General features: G+C 36.7%; 2 protein-coding genes and 1 long non-coding RNA gene across 9 annotated transcripts in view; 1 reads left to right on the forward strand and 2 right to left on the reverse strand.

Annotated features, from left to right (window-relative positions):
- Window positions 1-225: 225 nt before the first annotated feature.
- On the reverse strand, window positions 226-8,029 carry LOC109087007 (transmembrane protein 51-like). Of its 2 annotated transcripts, none has more exons than XM_042766439.1 (3): window positions 7,854-8,029; window positions 1,677-2,142; window positions 226-1,166 (listed from the first exon to the last, which is right to left on the reverse strand). In XM_042766439.1, the coding sequence occupies exons 2-3, from the start codon at window positions 2,057-2,059 to the stop codon at window positions 743-745; spliced, it is 807 nt and encodes a 268-aa protein (XP_042622373.1). In that variant the 5' UTR covers window positions 2,060-2,142; window positions 7,854-8,029; the 3' UTR covers window positions 226-742. The 2 variants fall into 2 exon arrangements, with proteins under 2 accessions (XP_042622373.1, XP_042622374.1); XM_042766440.1 differs by having other exon boundaries at window positions 7,748-8,029.
- Window positions 8,030-8,066: 37 nt separating this feature from the next.
- On the forward strand, window positions 8,067-13,356 carry LOC122146608. Its single transcript, XR_006161128.1, has 3 exons — window positions 8,067-8,163; window positions 12,564-12,747; window positions 13,222-13,356. It is a non-coding gene; the product is annotated as an uncharacterized LOC122146608 (long non-coding RNA).
- The window catches only part of LOC109057470 (kazrin-like), a 138,304-nt gene continuing 127,583 nt past the window's right edge, over window positions 8,617-19,337 (reverse strand). For 4 of the 6 annotated variants that reach the window (XM_042766432.1, XM_042766434.1, XM_042766435.1 and 1 more), the window contains 8 exons: window positions 17,360-17,486; window positions 13,194-13,393; window positions 12,578-12,696; window positions 12,272-12,503; window positions 12,073-12,174; window positions 11,099-11,265; window positions 10,216-10,324; window positions 8,617-10,120 (listed from right to left, as the gene is read on the reverse strand). In XM_042766432.1, the coding sequence (XP_042622366.1) occupies window positions 9,962-10,120; window positions 10,216-10,324; window positions 11,099-11,265; window positions 12,073-12,174; window positions 12,272-12,503; window positions 12,578-12,696; window positions 13,194-13,393; window positions 17,360-17,486 (1,215 nt within the window). In that variant the 3' untranslated portion in view covers window positions 8,617-9,961. Of the gene's footprint in view, window positions 10,121-10,215; window positions 10,325-11,098; window positions 11,266-12,072; window positions 12,175-12,271; window positions 12,504-12,577; window positions 12,697-13,193; window positions 13,394-16,170; window positions 17,487-19,337 lie in introns of those variants that run through there. The other 2 variants (XM_042766437.1, XM_042766438.1) reach the window with 1 other exon arrangement.

The following is a 19,337-nucleotide window of genomic DNA, read 5'->3' on the forward strand; positions in this document are numbered from 1 at the left end:
ATTTTTCTCCCATTTCTTGGGTCCAAATAGACAGAGAAGAAGCCTTTTTCTGAAACGAAGCCATGCTTGCTGATACTGTGGTCTATAACTCCTCCCCGAACTCCCTGCTGCTTTTTCATTGGCTGTCAGTCATCGCCGATGTAGTTTTCAGTCAGAACACTTTTTACACAGCAGGATTTTGAATCGCCGACAGGTCCAGATATTTAGCATGCCAAATATCTCACGGGTGTCGGCGATTCTCTCAGATCGCGTCTTTGCTCATTCACACTGTGTGATTGTCACTCGCGTGAACGAGCACCGATTTGCCTGTGATTTCAGGCATTTGTCGGCGATTTCTCAAAACCTGTCGCGAGCCAAAATCGGGGCAAAAATCGTGCAGTCTGAACTCGGCTTTAGTAATCCTGAAGACCTTTATTAGCTTGTTCAGGTGTGTTTGATTAGGGTTAGAGCTAAACTCTGCAGGACAGCGGCACTCCAGGATGGACGTTGCCTATCCCTGCACTACTCTAATCCATACTTCAACTATAAAAAGTTCTGTTAAAAAAAACATTCAAGTAGGCTTTAGTGTTTTGTCCAAGAAGCACTGAGAGCGCACATGAAGGTATCCTATTACATAATTTGGCAGATTTTGAGATGCATTTATAGCTCTCACAAAAATTTCTGTTTCCGCACGGATGAATCAACATTTTTTCGAAACAACCCACAGATCCAAACACTCAACAAAATCCATTGATTGAAATCATTACACTACTTCTGTGGGTAGTTGAGGGGGCTTGTCCTCATACTGTGGTGGTGGGGTCAGCGGTTCAATGGCCACCACCCCACTTTGTCCAGGGTTTTGGATATTCAAACGAATATCCTTCACGTGGAGTTTCTCAGACTTGATCCTGCGCACTCTGAGAGGTCTGAGGATGCGACTGGCCCTGCTGCTGCTGCGAGCGGCTGCCGCAGGCTGTGGTCCGGGGCCAGGAGCTGGCTGAGAGGCCTCTTGGCCATTACCTTCTCTTGGCTGCTGGCCTTCATTTTCAACGGCACCAATCAGATCCTCATACGAGGGCAGCTGGTAGCTCTGTCGCAAGTTGCTCTGCCGAACAGGGTACTGTCCACTGGTGACTGCCTCCTCATAGGTGGGGACATCAAAGTTGGGTGCTGGTTCATCAGTTGATCTAATATTATATATACATAGACAAATGATGACATGAGTTGCATGCAGGTGAACATAATATTTGGTCAATATGTTTCACCTAGATGGATCTGAACAAAACTAGGGATGCATGATACATTAGAGATTTTTTTTTTTTTTTAGGGGAATTTTTTGTTATTCATTAAATTTTTTTTTATTATTTAGTAATATTGTGTGCGTGGCATCAGTAATTAAAAAAAAAAGCTTTTGAAAAAATCTCACCAAGGCTGCATTTATTTAATCAAAAATACATTTAAAAATTTAATATGCAATACCATTATTTCAAATAAATGTTTTCTATTTAAATATATATATATTTAAAACTGTATTTGTTACTGTGTCTGTGATGGCAAAGCTTACATTTCAGCAGCCATTATAACATCATAACAGTTTTAATATCAGTGCAACCCTATACAAAAATTTGGACATTAACCCTTTCATCCTATTGTAACACCAGAGAGAGAAAGTTTAATGAGTATAGAGCAGTACTCACTCCTCATCCTGATCTCTACGGACTCGATCCACATAATCAGCACCACCTGCACCTGTAGTTTCCCGTTGTCTCATTCTCTTCCTGTTCCTTACCCCGAGACATACAGCAAGGAGCAACATGGCAACACCAGCTCCAACCAGCACAAATGCAACAGTCGAGGTCTTCCCTTCATCACCGCTGTCACTTCCGTTGTTCGTGTTTGTAACATTGTGAAGCTGTGTCATTTTAGAAGGGACTATGCTCCACACGATCATGACAACACCGAGTGCCACCAAGCCCACCCCCAGTGCACAGAGAGCATACTGGGAGCCTGAGCTACTGCCCTCTCTATTGGTGGGTGAACGCCTGCTTCCTGAACACAGAGGCTGCCCACTGGAGCACATAGCTGTAAATGCTCCTCTTCAATACTCACGAACATACACTTACACCCAGAAGGGTGGTCCAAATGTGGAGGATGAGAGTAGCACTGTGACATGGAAAAGAAAAAAAAAAAAACAGACAAACGTTATTAACATTTTAATGAGGAGGAAATACTTCCTGGAAATGACTGGGAATGGGGCCCAAATACAACAAAAAAACCCCTCTAGTCAAACAGAAGCATTAAGTATGAAACTCCACAGCAAAAATGCCCCTCTAAGAGGTCAAACAGAAGCATTAAGTATGTCATGGAAAGGATTACCATGTATGGACATTATACAACTTGCTGCAACTCTTCATAATTTTAGTACTGCTTTTAAGTCATGTGAGACTCATATTTGACCTTATAATTTGTAATGCTATAAGTCGATGTTCCAATGAAACAGACTTCTCTCTGGTGACGTATGCTGGACTTGTCCACTTATTTAGTCCACTACAACCCCGCCCGCCCCTTTCATCTGTAACAAACCCCTACACATTACACTGATCACAGGTCATGACGGTCGTAAAATGCAGATTCAGAATTTTATATTGTTTCTTCAGGTTACTTTATAAAGTTTGTAACATTTTTTTGCACCAAAAAGGTCTTTCTTTAATTAACTAACAACAGTATTGCTCTTGTGATTGATGGACAGACATGAGTTGTGCAGAACACACCTCCTTGTGTTAAGGGTCGTGTTAAGGGGAAATAGTGACATCACAATACTTCTGATTTCAAATCTGGCATTTCAGAGGGGTAGAAAAGAATAATTCATATTTTAAACTGGAGAGTTAACTCTGAGCTTTGAAACTTGCAATATGTTTTTATTGTAGAGTAGCCTCTGATACGTGTAAATACAAAGTACATTTTGATTCTCCAATTTATTACAATAATATAGTTCAATAATTTTTCTGAGAGCGTTTTTTACTATAAAAAAGATATTGAAAATGGCAGAAATATGGCCTAAATGGAAGTACAGTGATTTGCATTTACGAGTGAGTAAATCACTTTCTTTGATACAAATGGATATGCCATTTGTATGCCATTAAGTGCAATGCTAGGCGGCTGTGGATATGCATGTTTTATCTTAAGGTGACATGTTGAGCGGTTTTTATGAACGTTTTACATTATGTGTTCTGGGAGACCACTAAAAAAAGAAATCACAATTGCAGGCTTTGTGGGACCTTTCAGAATGAGTCATCTGCCTGTGGGTGTTATTTACTTGAAGGGGAAGAATAAATGGCCAAATATGTTTTACAACGTTCACATTTCGATTTACAACAAGTGGCTTGAAGAAAAAAAGAAAGCAAGGATTCTGTTATTCATATTTTCAGAGGAATGAGAAATGGAAAAATCACTTTCTTTGATACAAATGAAAGGTGTCAATCAAAGAATTAAAGTGGGAGCCACAGTTGCTTTTTTAATGTTGAATGTAAAAATCAGTTTGTAGGCATTTTGTGCATGGTTCGTGAACAACCATAAAGCCTGGCAGAAAATACAGTGCAGCTCATTTAGCCGGTTTATGAGTCAACAAGGTTTGTGCAACAAGATGATTCCCATCATTCTGTAAATATGACAGAACAAAAATAATAAAAAAAACACAGATAAAGCATCAACTACACAACCGATGAACATATATTCACACATACAAGCACTAAAAAGATTCTTGTTTTTGTCAGGATGTGAAAAAAAAAAATTTAAGAAACAAATTTATTAAATTAAATTTATGATTTCTGAACTCCTCAAATTACAGCACCATTACATATTTTCAATGTTATTAAATTAGTGCATGTAAGATAATATTTACAAACACTTCCATAATCTTTCCCACATCCATACACACTTTTATAACATCAACAATAGCTTTCAACGAAATGTCCTTGAAAGTAAAGTTAAAGACCCATCAGGAAGACACTGGTTACAAGCACTGAAAAAAAATAAAATAAATAAAAATCACATAGAACTGATCCAGTGCAGAGAAGTTAAGCTGCTGCTGCAGAAGGGGGAGGGGGCTTTGGGGGCTCAAGCCCCTGCCCTTTTTTAAAATTATTTAAAACAAAACGCATTTGAATTATAATGAACATGACAATGTGTACAAAACAGTAATTAATCGCTCAAAAGTCTGAAAATTCCAGTTTATTTTTTTACATAATCTGTCAATCTGAGACATTGCTATGGTTGCGTGCGTTGGTTACAGTCTATGGTTTTGCTTGACTGACTGTTATTCCACAGTCTGTTTGGAAACCTTCTTTCAGTGAGTGGGTCGCAAGAAGAACTAACAGTATTTAAATTTTTTTTTTTCATCAATTATCAAAGCTAGTGTGTCGATTTAATACTTTTAGAATATTACATAATTTACCACTGCCCGTTTGTCATGTATAATACACCAACTAATCATGATCTGGCACAAGTTCAAATTTCATTTGACAATAATGTGGAGTGGTCATTTTCCGTCCTCATTCATAAATCAGTTGAAAATTACATAAGACAGACAAGTTTTTTATGAGTTTTTTTCAGACAAGACATTTGTGGAACGATCTGGATCTGCGGTTTGTCTCATTTTATAAATCAAATTACATCGCTTAGAAAATGGATGCTAATGACTACAAAAGCACTGCACAAAACCGTGCAGCGCCAAAAAGTCGCAATAATTGTAATCAGTATTCAATTGCCTTATATTTATGTATGGTACACCATTTACAATTTCATGAAACTATCATAAATAATGAAGCCCAAGTGCCACCTATAGGCCTATTATGTGAGGTCTAGGCCGGTGAAATGGTGATGTGAAAGTACTTTATTATATTACCATTTTTGATAATTATGCGGCATTAAGAAAGTGTCTTATGCTCATCAAGCTTGCATTTATTTGATCAAAAATACAGAAAAAAAATGATATATATATATATATATATATATATATATATATTATATATATATATATATATATATATATATATATATATATATATATATATTTTTTTTTTTTACATTTGAGCCCCTGCCCCTGGGGAACCCTCTGCACATCCCTGCTGCTGCCGTACACTAACTGTTGCCATAACAACACAGCATTGTTCACTTGTGAATGTGAGCACTTCGCTGTGCTCAGAAAGAAAATAGGGAAGGGGTGTCATTTTAGGTAAAAGCTACTTTAAATTCACATTAAGACAGGGCAAACAGCCTCATCTATTAGCAAAACCAAATCTCCTGTAGGTGAATTCATTTATCTTTGCAAAATGCTCACAATTTTTAGTATATTTATACAAGACGTTCTCTTAAAACATTTCCCTGTTACAACATGTAAATACTTCTGTAAATGTTTTTGTAAGTGTGCAATGTTAGGCGGCTGTGGATATGCATGTTTTATCTTAAGGTGACATGTTGAGCGGTTTTTATGAACGTTTTACTTTATGTGTTCAGGTAGACCACTAAAAAAAAGAAATCACAATTGCAGGCTTTGTGGGACCTTTCAGAATGAGTCATCTGCCTGTGGGTGTCATTTACTTGAAGGGGAAGAGTAAATGGCCAAATATGTTTTATAATGTTCACATTTCGATTTACAACAAGTGGCTTGAAGAAAAAAAAAGAAATCAAGGATTCTGTTATTCATATTTTGAGAGGAATGGAGATGGAAAAAGAGAAAAAAATAGAAACAAAGTGTACAGTTGGAAAAAGCCTTACATGTTTAGGGGCACTAATAAAACAGGTTTTTACAGAACAAGACATGACAAGCAGTACAAAATGCACACTAAATGTAAAAGACAGGCAGGAGGAGTCTTATTCAAAGGGATTTCTAATCCATCCTCAGGAAAGAGATGCTATGAGAAAATTACTCTTCTTTTTTTTTTTTTTTTTGCACAATTCTCAATGAAAGCAATATATTAATCACATGCAGATTTGGGTACGCGACACGTCTACAAAGGAGTCCAAGAGAGAAAAGAACATTAAATTCTTTTTCAAAACAAAAGAAACATAAAATAGGGAAATATGACAAAAGACCAGGAAGGCCTGTCAAAATACACAGAGCAACTCTTGCTCCCTGTCCTGAAGTAAACAGACACTGAAGCACAGGTCACTAAATGCCCCATCTAAACATGCACCCCACAACCTTATCTGAGCTTATCTTAACTTATTCTTACAGAATACAAGGCAGAATTGTTACATAATAATTCAATAAAATCAATTGGTTGCATTTGTATCTTGTATAGAGAACAAATTATGTTTTTATGACACTGGTTTTTCAACCTAAATACAATTAGTTTGTAACTATGGGTTAAATAAGGCCAGTCTCACTCATTTATACTCATACTCCAATCGTCATAATAGATGATCATTTAAATTTTAAAATAAAAGTGATTAGATGGACTCAGTATATAAGTCGTGTGACTGAATGTCCTGAGAGCCTTATTCTAGATAAACTCCCTCCATATCAAATTAATAAACAGAACAATATATTTTTGGAGTAATTAGGGTTGTGGCCTTGAAGTGAATTACAAAGAAGAGATTTAAACCAAAACCTCCGCTAATTCAGAGATGGAGAGAAATTTATGGAAACCTACCAGATGGAGAAAGCACGACATGAATTACTTGGGAATTACCGAGAGGTACAACAGCATTTTCAATTTATGTGTGTGTGTGTGTGTGTGTGTGTGTGTGTGTAGGCCATAAGAAGTCACTTATGCTCACCAAGGATCAATTAATTCGATAAAATTAAATATAAACAGTATTATTGATTTTAATGCCATTTATTCATGTGACGGCAGATCAACCAATAAAATACACAAAACTACAAAATATTGTTCAGGATCCTTTGATGAACAGAAAGAACAACATTTATTTGAAATGAAATCTTTTGTAATATAAATGCTTTTACTGTCATGCTTGATCAATTAAATGCATTGAAGTATTAATTTTTTTTTTTATAATTAATTACATTTTTTAAACCACAACCTCCACTAATTCAGAGATGGAGGGAAACCTCATCAGATGGAGAAAGCAAGACATGAATTAGAAACCAATCTTTTAGTTTGAAAGTGATGATGAGTATTTTTATTTATTTATGTATTTTAATTAATGATGTATAATTATTTAGTGGTTTCAAAAAAAATAGTATAAAACTGTTTTCAGATGTATGTTGTTTTATAAAATAAATTATGTTGTTGTGTATTTTGTTCCCTTTTAATTGGCATGTTTTAATAATATTAGATTGTCTTGTTTTAATGTAAAATAAGATGAACAAAACTGAAACAGATTGGACAGTGCAATCCACAGTGACTGATTCTGTAAGCTTCTTACACTGTTTGGACGAGATACCATTATAATTTATAATGATTCAGATTTAACAGTAAGTAGTAAACTTGGAAATTTACCGGTTACCATGGTAAAACTTTATAAGGGCAACACTTAGCAGATCGTATTTCTGCAGTATTCCAGCGTCACTGTTTACAGTACAAACCACCCTGGGAAAATTAAAGACCTTAAAGATTTTGTTTTAAAGATTAAATTGACTGACCAACTGGAAATAGTCCAGTTGGGGACAATATAGCCTACTATAGTTTCACTCAAAAAAAAACAAAAAAACGATGACATTACATGTGAGCGACGATTTTACAAACAAATGTGCACTAATACGATAAAACATGAATAACTGATATATAAATGTCATCTTACTGACCTGAAACTATAATATCACAAGGAAGATTCTGTCCTAAAGTTTAGGGCCTAACGTAAGTTTCGCGGAGATTCAACGCCCTTCGCTGCTTGTGTCATCATGATAGTACCTGAGGCAGGTGTAGCTCTCAGCCGCAGGTGAAACGAACGTCCTCAGGATCCTTTCATTCGTTTAAGGAAAAACAAAAAAGAAAGCTGTATGAATACTCTAACTCCAGTCCCACTCACTCTGCTTCGAAACTTTGTGGGCTTAAACAGAGACAGGAACTTTGTTCAAATCAAGTCGAGTGCTACTCCTCATTTGTGAAGAGTTGAGTAGGACGCTTGGTCCTAATGCGAGTCGGATTTCAAAGAGAAATAAAACAGCTGATCGTGGTCCTACACGCCGGAAAAATGGGTTTCCTTGGGAATTACCTAGAGGTACAATAGCAGTAGGCCTTATCTCTATGTTTTTCTGCTTAATATTGTGTGTGTGTGTTTAATAGTGTGTGTGTGCGTGTGTGTGTGTGTGTGTAGGCCTTATCTCTGTGTTGTGCTGCTTAATATTTTTGCGAAAACGTTAATAATTTATGCAAGCATATAGGTAGCGAAACTCTATTTAAAAATCAAAAATCAAAAAAAATTTTCAAGAACCCTTTAATAAAAAAAAAAAAAAAAATTAATTTGAAATGAAAAATTAAATCTTTTGTAAAAAAAAATCCTTTAACTTTCAATCCTGATCAATTAAATTATTGCATGTATTATTTTTGTTTTATAATTATTTTTTTTTATTAAGAAGAATTTCTTCAAATCTTACTGACCCAAAACTTATGAACAGCAGTGTATAATATATAAAAACAAAACCCAATAAACAAACACAGACCAACACTCAAATACGTGTATGTAGAGTTTTATTTTTCTATACAGATTATTGTGTCAATGACACATGGTATGAATCTATATACAAATGTTTCTCAAAAGTACAGTTTCACTAATGCCACAAAATACAGTGATATCAAAATGATTAGTGATTGCAAAAAGCACCGAAACTGTCTTGAGCTGTGCATCTCCTAGTGCTGGTATACTGTGCAACTGACATCACACTGTCTATCAATAGACAATCTGAGTCAAACCCAGCAGGAAATCTGTGATTCATAGTTGCCATTCCTGACCAGATCTTGAACAAGATCTGAAAAGAAGTTATTAATCGAATCGTGTTATCTAACCTGCTGTGTGGACCCAGTGACAGAGGCTGTTTGCATAAAAGATCAATGCTGTTGCACGAGCTGTAGAACTTGTTTTGCTCTCATTGCCCTGTGGCTCCATGCGGAAAAACACAGCTGTAGAATATGTTGTGCATGTGCTGCATTGGTTTGTAGATTGTATACTGCAATTTACCTTTCCATACATTTTTCTTATGACAGAAAATCATTCTCTGACTCCTTAAAGAGAGGATTAAAGGCTTTCCAACCAGATCATGCTTTAATTTCCTTATTGTGCATGATAGTCACAATGCATTTATATACATATATATTCCATTGAACTAACTGAACTGCATGCATGGTAAGACAGAGATGTTAAAAATCACAAAAAGGGAATAAAAGAAAAAAAAATTCCTTTCATTCCCCTAGTTTTTTTTTTTTTTTTTTAAATGTGGGAAAACTCATTTCAATTCAACTGGAGTGATCCTCATGAGACTAATCTATTATCCACACTACATTACTAAAGTGGTGGTTGCTTTTAAATTTCTAAGCAAATGAGACTTGTGGAAACAAACATCTTAGCAGATGTCAACAGATGTATTTAAACAAAGAAAGACTTCACTGAGGCATTCAAAGTGATTTCACAATATATTCACAGCGCTATTCATCGTTCCAGCATTTCCTGTAACCTTAAAAAAGCACAGTGTTGTGATTACTTTAATAGAGGGAATGGACATCTGGACATGTAGTATTGATTTCAGCTGCACACCTACAGTTCTGACTGGAATTTACAGGAATCAGGACAAGTTCATTTATGTGCTATGTTAGTAACAAAATATTTGCTTTTTAATGCAGCGTGTCTATAAAATTTCTAATTAAGTGCTTATAGTTGTGATTTGTTGGCAATACAAAATTCTTGAAAGTGCAAATGGTCAATTCTCAAATCTCTTTTACAAATAATTGAGCTCATTTGGTCCATTCAGAGGTTAGGGTAGATTCATCCTTAGGTCTTCTGAGGCAAACACAAACCATTGCCCTCAGACGTTAGTGATCTCTATGCTTGAGTAACCGTGCATGGGACTGCCCTTGGTCCTCTGCAGGATCTTGATGCGATCTTCTCTTGGTGGTGATCCACAGCCGCCTTGAAAAGTCAAATCTCTCCCAACAGTGACCAGTGGATTGAATCTCAAAGGGCTCTGTGGAATGACAGAAAGGTTATTTATTCTTTTACAAATCATTAACAATAATAGTTGCACAGACAAAGTTGTGTCAACAACAGGACAGCCCATACCTTGCCAACTTTTTGCCTGGGAGAAAATCCTTCCTCAGTTTTGCGGCAGTTTGAGACGGGAGAATGTGTAGGAGTCCCCTCTTTCCTGTAGTCCTGAGCCTGGTTAGTTCTGTAAGACAGAAATACTGCTCAGTCACACTCATAAAAGTTACTGTTATTCTGCAGAGTGAGTATTAATTACAAAATAAATAAATAAATGTAAATGAAATACTGATTTGAGTTTAAATTTAATAATGTAGGATATATTAAATTAGAAAAAAAAGAAAATTATAACATATAAATGAGATTAAACGTAAGGGGGTTAATCAATTATGTTACAAAGTAATTTAGAGAGCTTTAAGACATTTATTTATTTATTTTTTAATTTATTGAAATGTTCACATTTCATTTTTAAATGCCACAAAACTTTAACAAATCGTCATAAGCGTAAATAAAACCTACCAATAATTAAAATAATATTACACACAAAAAAATTCAACCTCTTTGTTATTGAATAAAATACAAAACTTAAAAATGTGATATCCAAAAGCAAACATTCTTTGTAACTATCCGCTCATACGTTGTGTTCCAAAGGCGCTTAAAAATATTGCATAGCCTACTGTAGAAAATATGTTCTTGATTCAGTCTATTTGACAAAACGTACAAACATGAGTGACGAGCGGACGGATATGCAGCGTTGCCGTGGACGACAGCGATCGCTGGATGGCGCGATTGACCAATCAAAATCGAGTATCCTGGAGCGCCTGGATGATAAAGGCTACTTTGATGGCTGACGACTACTAGTGCTCGAATAACTATGCTATTACTTGCAGTTTAGATTGTCATATACTGCGGGACTATAAAATACATACTTATGACTCTACAGAAATGAAGCTTCACTCACCTTGCTGGGTTGAGAAGCACTTTCATTTCCTCGTATAGATGACGATGGATCATGTGTTTATTGCTGGGGATGTCTAGAGCCTTGGCCATGGTGTCAGCGCTGAAGGTCGGATCTAGAACCATCACTGCGCCATGGATGCCACTGTTCTGAAGGCTATCAGCATATTCCTGCATTAAACAGGTTGGACATTTTATCAGGTATGTTTATGACATTTATATATTGTTAAGTATGGTTTGAGTTTCCAAATACTTATTTAGAACACTGAATATTCCACATACACTGCTGTTCAAATTTTTTTTTATATATATATTTTCCTTTTTTTAACACACACGCACACGACTTTTTCAAAAAAAAATATATATATTTTTTTTTACTTTTTTTTATTCAACAAGGACATAATTTGATCAAGTAAAGACTTTTAAATTGTTACAAAAATCCTGAAAAAAGTTAAGCAGCACAACTAATTATAGGTGTAATGTCTGTTGAAAATGCAGCTTTGCCATCTCATGAATAAATTACTTTTTAAAATATATAATTATAGAAAACAATTATTTTAAATGGTATTAGTATTACACATTTTACTGTGTGTGGCATTTAATGGCCAAGTATGGTGACCCCAGTGCTCTGCATTTCACCCATCCAAGTGCGCGCACACACACACACACACCGTGAACACACACCCGGAGCAGTGGGCAGCCAATGCTGCAGCTCCCAGGGAGCATTTGGGGGTTTGGTGCCTTGCTCAAGGGTCTCACCTTTTGGTACTGAGGGTGGAGAGAGCGCTGGACATTCACTCACCCCACCTACAATCCCTGCCGGACCCGAGACTCGAACCCACAACCTTTGGGTTACAAGCCCAACTCACTTACCATTAGGCCACTTTGGCATTAGAGACTGCTTTCAAAAACATAAAAAAAATCTTACCGACCCCAATCTTTTGAATATTAGTGTACATTGTATAAACTCTGTATTACCTTAAGATCAATGTCTCTGATCCATTTAATGACACGGTGGCTGGTCCAGACCACCGGATCCAGATCTCGATTTTCACACTGAGCATGACGTGCCTGCATAGTCTGCAGAGACATTATGATGTTTTACAGTATCACCAAAAAGACCTTCACATTTTATATTTTCAGAGTGAATGCGAAAGTGTATACAAAAAATTCTTGCCTCTTTGTCAAAGTTGAGCATTTGCAGAAGCTGAATGGCTGTCAGGATGCTGGTAACATGGAACTTGTTGGTGATGTTAAAGATGGTCTCCAGGTCTCTCCTTGTGATGGAGTTCAGTACTCTGCCGTCCACTAACTGGTTGTGGAAGACCTGTGAGTACTGGGGAAGCCCGACATCACTCAGCCAGGTCTTAGACACCCAGTGATGATCCATATCAGCAGCTTTGGAAAGCCTGAGGGACACAAAATGTAACACAAAACCAATGCCAATGCACCTGTGTGTTTGTGTGTAGGTGTGGCTGCTCACCCCCGTCCATTCTCTGCTTCTCGGTAGTCCTCAATAGCTAGACGGAGCTTCCTGCGGTGCATGGGGCTGTTGATGCCCAAACCCAGCTCCAGGTCCTCATCGGTCAACCCCAGCAACACCTGCAGCAAGAAGCAGCTCACTGTGACATCATCACATCACATCACCGTGAGGTATTCCGGTTTAACTGAGTAATCATTAACTAGATTAATGTCACGGCTCATTGTAAGCATCGGGGATGTAAATATTTGTTGGACGTTATATGAAGATAAAGTACTAATCAGCAGCCACAAAACTGAAAATGTTATCTTAGAATCAGGGAAAGTGTTATAAATTGCTTGTGAGTTATGCTTTTTGTGAGTTTGCAAGACACTATAGGTGAATAGGGTCATTTTTTTAACTGAAAGAAATCACCATAGTTTCCCCAGTGGACTAATAACAGTACATTAAGGCAATTGTTTTGTATTAGGAGTTTTCTGAAGTGCTGTTCAAATTTACAAATGAGGCATCTTCAAATTAAATCAGCACTGATTTGCATAAATGTCCAGAACAGAAATCTGAATGATAAGAATGGTAAGAATAGGCAAAATAATAATAATAGTAATGAAAAAACATTTACCTTCCCGCTCTTGACATTCTCTGAGCAGGCACGCATGTACATGGGCATTGCCATGACAACCTCCAACCAGGCCTGCACAGTGACCGCCCTCCACAGAGACATGGGCTTGCTGCGTGTAAGCTCCGCCTGCTGCAGCCGCTCCAGCTGCTCCTCGCCATCTGATAGGCTGGGATGGTTCTGGCTGGAGAGGCTGTCTGAGTCTGGATTGGTCAGGAGGGGCAGGAATAGGAGGGGGGCAAGTTTAAGGGGTTCAGAGGGGTTGAGAGCAAAACAAAAATGCCTTATCGATTCTGCACATGAAAGCTTTTTATTGCTGTCATGGAAAAGCACCCACCTCCATATCCTCCTGTTTTATTTCAGTATTTTCTGCTCTTTAAATGCTTCTTAAATGACTCATTGTTTGCTATCAAGAACCAGCGGACATAATAAGGCCTGCGGTCAACATCGACAGACCTTATCTATCCAGACACCCTCTGAAGCAAAACCACTTCCACATTTACCACCTCAGACATTTACTACTAAACCACATAACCTCCTTACCCTTCTTGTGTGAAGCTAAAATTTAATTTACTTGATTTTTATGCTATTCTACTTACTAGAACCTATTGCTGCATTGTTTACTATAACACACACACACAAAAAATGCATTGCTGTCACAGTCCTTTTTGTGTTATATATTGCATTGACTACACTGTAAAAACAGTTTTTATAAATAAAAATGAATGGAGTACATTTTATAAGAAAATACTATTTCAAAATGTAATTATTTTGTCATTTGTGAAATTTCTAAATGAAAATTAATTCTACAGCAATTTTTTTAAATGGACTATTTAAGATTAAATATTTTATTATAAATGTTATTTATAGTATATTGTAATTTATTATATTTTACACATTCCATTAAACCACCACACCAAAGTCACCAGATTTGATGAATGCTGTATAATCCACAACTGTAGTTTCATATGTATACCAGCAGGTGGCTATAAGCTCTGCGTTAATGCTGCTGCAGTGGTGCTTGATATTCAGTTGAATCTGTTTGAATTTGATGTACAGCTAATTATTTAGATTATTTGGTGTCTAATATAGCCCCCCTAATGCTAAAAGTGTGTCCTAGCAGGTATAAAACAAGATTGAAGTCACCCTGAGGGTTCAGACTGAATCATCCTTCTCTTAAGGCTTCGTCAGGTTTTAATTAGCTGAAAAAATTACCTCGATAAAACTCATTATCTGATGAGCATTGGGGCAGAGGGCACCTATTTCGAACCTTAAGAGGAAACGGGTACTCTTCTAAGCAAAGACAGAGCCTTGACCTTGTTCGAGACATCCGAGAGCATCTGTTGGCTTATGGAAAAATGGATTTTAATGGCGATTGCAATCGTTTTCCTTTTCAAGTATTGAGAAGGAAAAACCCAATCACTCTGAATTTACTGTAGCAAAGCTCTCCAGCATCCTTCATGAGGCTGTAAATAGAAAACTCTCTTCAAGGAAACCTATATAATGTACCTTTTATGATATATAAATATATAATCCTCAATAAATGTGTAGCATTTTTAAAAAGACCCTTAAACTAAATGAAATAAAAATCATTTGGTCATGAGATGATGTTTTGGGTGCACATGACCGTGCTCATGTTTTAACGGTGTACATGATAGACTTGTTCCAGTTGACATATTCATATGAGTTATGAATGTAGTGAGTTTGGGGCATTCTCATCCACTGAGGTAAGACAATGTTAGGACATGTGTTAACACAGATGGTGGGTAATTACAAATGAAGAGTAGAGCGGGGTTACCCCAAACCACGGCAACCCATGAACAAGAGGGTTAAGAGGAAACAACCTGCATACAAACACACACACACAGGGTCAAGAAGAAAGGCACATGAATGTTGGGTTATGTGTTTTTATTTTAAAATAAGTTTTATTTTAATAGTTTTTTTCTCTTTAAATCTCCAGAATGTTAAAACCTCTTCATCAAGTCTGTCAAAGATAGTCTGGTTTCATTGAAATGACCTCTTTTCTAATTTTTAAATAAAGGCCTTTAATAGATTTAATCTGACATAATCTACTTTACAAACCTTACAACATAAACGCATTATAATGACATGAGGAATGAAGTTCATTTTAATTAAAAGATCCAAATAAAGAAAAAAATAAAATAAATAAATAAAAATCAGTGCCACCGAGATGCAAAGGAAAGCTTGAAACAGAAAGAAATATGTGATATGCCAGCAAGACAATAGTCATGACATCATTGGGTTTAACATTAATGGAAAAGAATGTTATGGAAGCAGGGTGTTATGAGTTCTTACAGACATTCTATTTGAACACTTGAGAGAGCAAAAAAAAATATATATATGCCTATGTTTTTTCTTTTGTAATGCAAGCTGCACTATAACCGTTTGGCACTTTACTGATGTAAGGTCAGCACCTTGGTTTAAGTATAGTCCAGATTTATGTCTAAATAATCTATGTGGAAACACACTTCCCCAATATCACTTCAAAATCTAGCATAATTCCTCACAGGTTATAAAATATGTGGTTTTTAAATTGGAAACAGTCTAATAAATAATGCTACAAGTCTTTTAACAAAAATGGGCAGGCACATCGGACCACGCAGAAGTGATTCGGACAAGGCCTGTCTGAGACATACTGTAACTTCAGTCCAATTCTAACTGAATTACTCCATCCTTTTGTAATCTGTCATCATAATGGAACTAAACTGCCTAAAATATAATTTATGCAGTCTTTCCAGACGATAAAGTATAGATTTTGCGAGGGTTTCATTTCACATTTGTCAAGATTAAAAAGATCCTTGGTGCAGCCTTGCAAGAAAACATAATAAAATATTCACTTTCAAATGATGATTATCCTGGTTTGGCAGCTGTCTGAGTGTAACTCTGAGGTAAACACACAAAATTCACCTGTTAAGGTGCGATCACATTCAACATTGTTTGACACTATTTCACGGGTCAGAATAGGAATCAGTGTGATCAGGAGTTTTGCATGAGGGCAAAAGCTAGTCACACAAATTTAACATGTTGACCAAAAGAAAGCTGCTTGGTTTATAAGTGACTTGCGTGTGAGCTGTGTTTCATGATTCACTACACTATTGAGGATGGCCTTTGGAACTCTTTTTGCCCGTGAAATCTCACCAGATTTTGCTAATGTGACCCCACCTCTATGCAGATGTTCCCCTTAGTGATTAGGTTACTGGGTAGAACAGCTAAGGCAAACATTTAGAAAACCATCCTATCTGGATGTAACTGAGTAGATTGTAAATTTAAACATTAAAAGTGCACTCAGTAATTTTTTGTTAGCGTTGCATTGACTTCCTGTAGTGGTGTGGATGCAGCATCACACCAATACAAAGTTAACAGATGGCATGTAGAAATGTCATTTTCAGCCAGAAAAGATTGAAGTATCTAATAAGGTAGATTTCCTAAATACAATTTTGGCTGGTCCCCATGTGGGGACCTGTTCCATGTACAAACAAACAGCTTTTATTAGGCTCGCATCTCATGTGATCATCTCATGTTAATATTTTACTCTCATCTTTTTATTTAAAATGTTTTAATGAGGGAAAAAATGACTGAGTGCACCTTTAAATCTTTCAGATGGACCTCATGCTAGACAGCCTGGAGCTCTGGGTTCATGGTAAAAGCAGTCATGAAAAAGAAGCATTCCACATGAAGACAAGTGCACAAGAGATGCTATTTACAAATGCTCAGCAGTAATTCAAGTTTCCAGTTTAAAAAAAAAGAGACATATATATTTACCACAAATAAAGCATAATAACAGCATAAACATATTCACACGCAAATGATCCCATGTATATATTTATATGAATGTAAACATATGTACATATGCATACATATATAAATATATATTTCATTTACATAGACTTTTTAAGTGTCTTTATACACATTTCAAGGAGGCAGCAGTTCTTCCTCCTTCCTGTATTTTTCACGGAGGAATACATTTGAAGGCACACACAAACACATTTGCACGCTCTCTCTCTCTCTCACACACACACACACACACACACACACACACACACACACACGTTAACTCCAGGCGTACATTCTACACACACACACGCTCACACAATAGCACTATCACCAGTCAGCATCTTCCTCTATATAGTAATCAGGTGTGGAAGTACCATCAAACAGGCCTGGTTCCAAGGACTTGCGCTGAGATTTTCCTCGGGCAAACACTCGAGAAAGTGAGCCGAGACTCATCTTATCTTTCTTCTTCTTACGCTTCTGGTCCTCGAGGTCCTCCATGGACTGAAGCAAGAACAAGAAAAGGCAGAAAAAGAGATAGCGAGAGAGGAAGGAGAAGAGAGTATAGAAAAGTAATGGTGGACATATGGGGGCAGGTCAGTCATGTGGTTTCATCAGGAATCTCAGGAATGTCTGCCCTCTCTCATCAGCACCGCTTCAGGGGTCCACACACTCCAAATTGGGTTTATTTGCATTCTCTCATCCTGGATTGTGAGCTTGTATACTCACAAACATTTAACAACCTGATACGTACTACAAGTTTCCAGTCACATTTTTGGTTAGCATAAGCTGTTCTTTTGTATGATTTGATCCAAAAAATGCTACATTTAAGAATAAAATAAAAGCTGCTCAGAGGTGTTAACAAGATGCCACTAGCTAATGCAATCAGTTAGTTTGCTGGTCCTGGCTGGTTTAAGCTGGTCTTCCTGCCAGAGCTGCTGTAAAGTAAAACCAGTAATCAGACCACAACAACCAGTCTGGAAGACCAGTTAAGACCTGCAATCCAGCACAGGCATTTTAAGATGTTTTTTCTCTTCTAACACATATGAATATCCCATATTTACTATCATAACAATGATAGTGGGTCCTTGATGATGTTTGATCACTAAAACCTACCAATCCACTTTTAAGTTGTGCTTTAGCCATGAATATATTTACAACAAGATTTAGTATTAAAATATTTTAGCATACACCCACCCCCCCACCCCCAACCCCACAAAAAAATGAAAGCTATTAAAAATAGTTAAAAATATAATTAGTGGATTAAAAGTTTAAACTTAAAAAACAGAAATGTTGTTCTGGCTACTAACTAATTATTCAACCTAAATAGAATATATATATAAATAATAGAAATGACAAAAAGTTCAATGAAAATGTAAAATATAATATATAAATACACATAATAATATAAGCTAATTTGAAATTTGTATAAATATTATAATAGTATACAAATGATACTCAAAAAGTTAGTTCACCCAAAAATTAAAATTAGCCCATAAATTACCCTCACCCTCAAGTCTTCCTAGGTGTATATGACTTTCTTCTTTCAGACGAATCCAGTCGGAGTTATAAAAATTGTCTTTGTTCTTTCAAGCAGATTCATGGCACTCAGCGGGTGTTGCAGTGCATCAGTCCAAAAGAAGTGAAATAAAAAGTGCCCACCCTTAATAAAAAGTGTCTCACACGGCTCCGGGGGGTGAACCTAGGCCTCATGTAGTGAATCGATGCATTTTCATAAGAAAAATAACCATATTTAAAATGTAATACTCACTTTAATCTAGCATGCGCTCACTGTTGTACATGGAAGCAGCTCCGGCCTGATGATGCATGACCTCAGTTTGCGCATGCGCCGCTCAGAAATGACGAACGCAGAAGCACAGCGGAGTGATCAAAACAAAACAATGGTCACTAATTAGAAGTGCAAAACAAGGATTTGTAAAGAAGAATGTCGGAGGATTTCCATACAAGCAAAGAGGAGACTTGGCTTGTATAGCAGAGGGAAACTTTGCTTCCTTTGCTCCTGTTAACAAACATTGTTTTTTACGAGACTAACCAGCGAATGCGCAATGCTGACCTCCATATCTCATCCTCCCGGAGCTGCTTCTATGTATAACTGTTGGTGCAAGCTACATTAAAGTGATTATTACATTTTGAATATGGATATTTTTCTTACAAAAACGCATAGATTCGATACAGGAGGCCTTGGTTCACCCCCCGGAGCTGTGTGAGACACTTTTTATTAAGGATGGGCTCTTTTCATTTCACTTCTTTTGGACTGATGCACTGCAACACCTGCTGAGTGCCATGAAACAGCTTGAAAGATTTAAGACCATTTTTAATATAATTCCGACTGGA

This window comes from Cyprinus carpio, chromosome A11, assembly GCF_018340385.1.
Source record: "Cyprinus carpio isolate SPL01 chromosome A11, ASM1834038v1, whole genome shotgun sequence".
In the NCBI taxonomy this organism is placed as follows: Eukaryota; Metazoa; Chordata; class Actinopteri; order Cypriniformes; family Cyprinidae; genus Cyprinus; species Cyprinus carpio.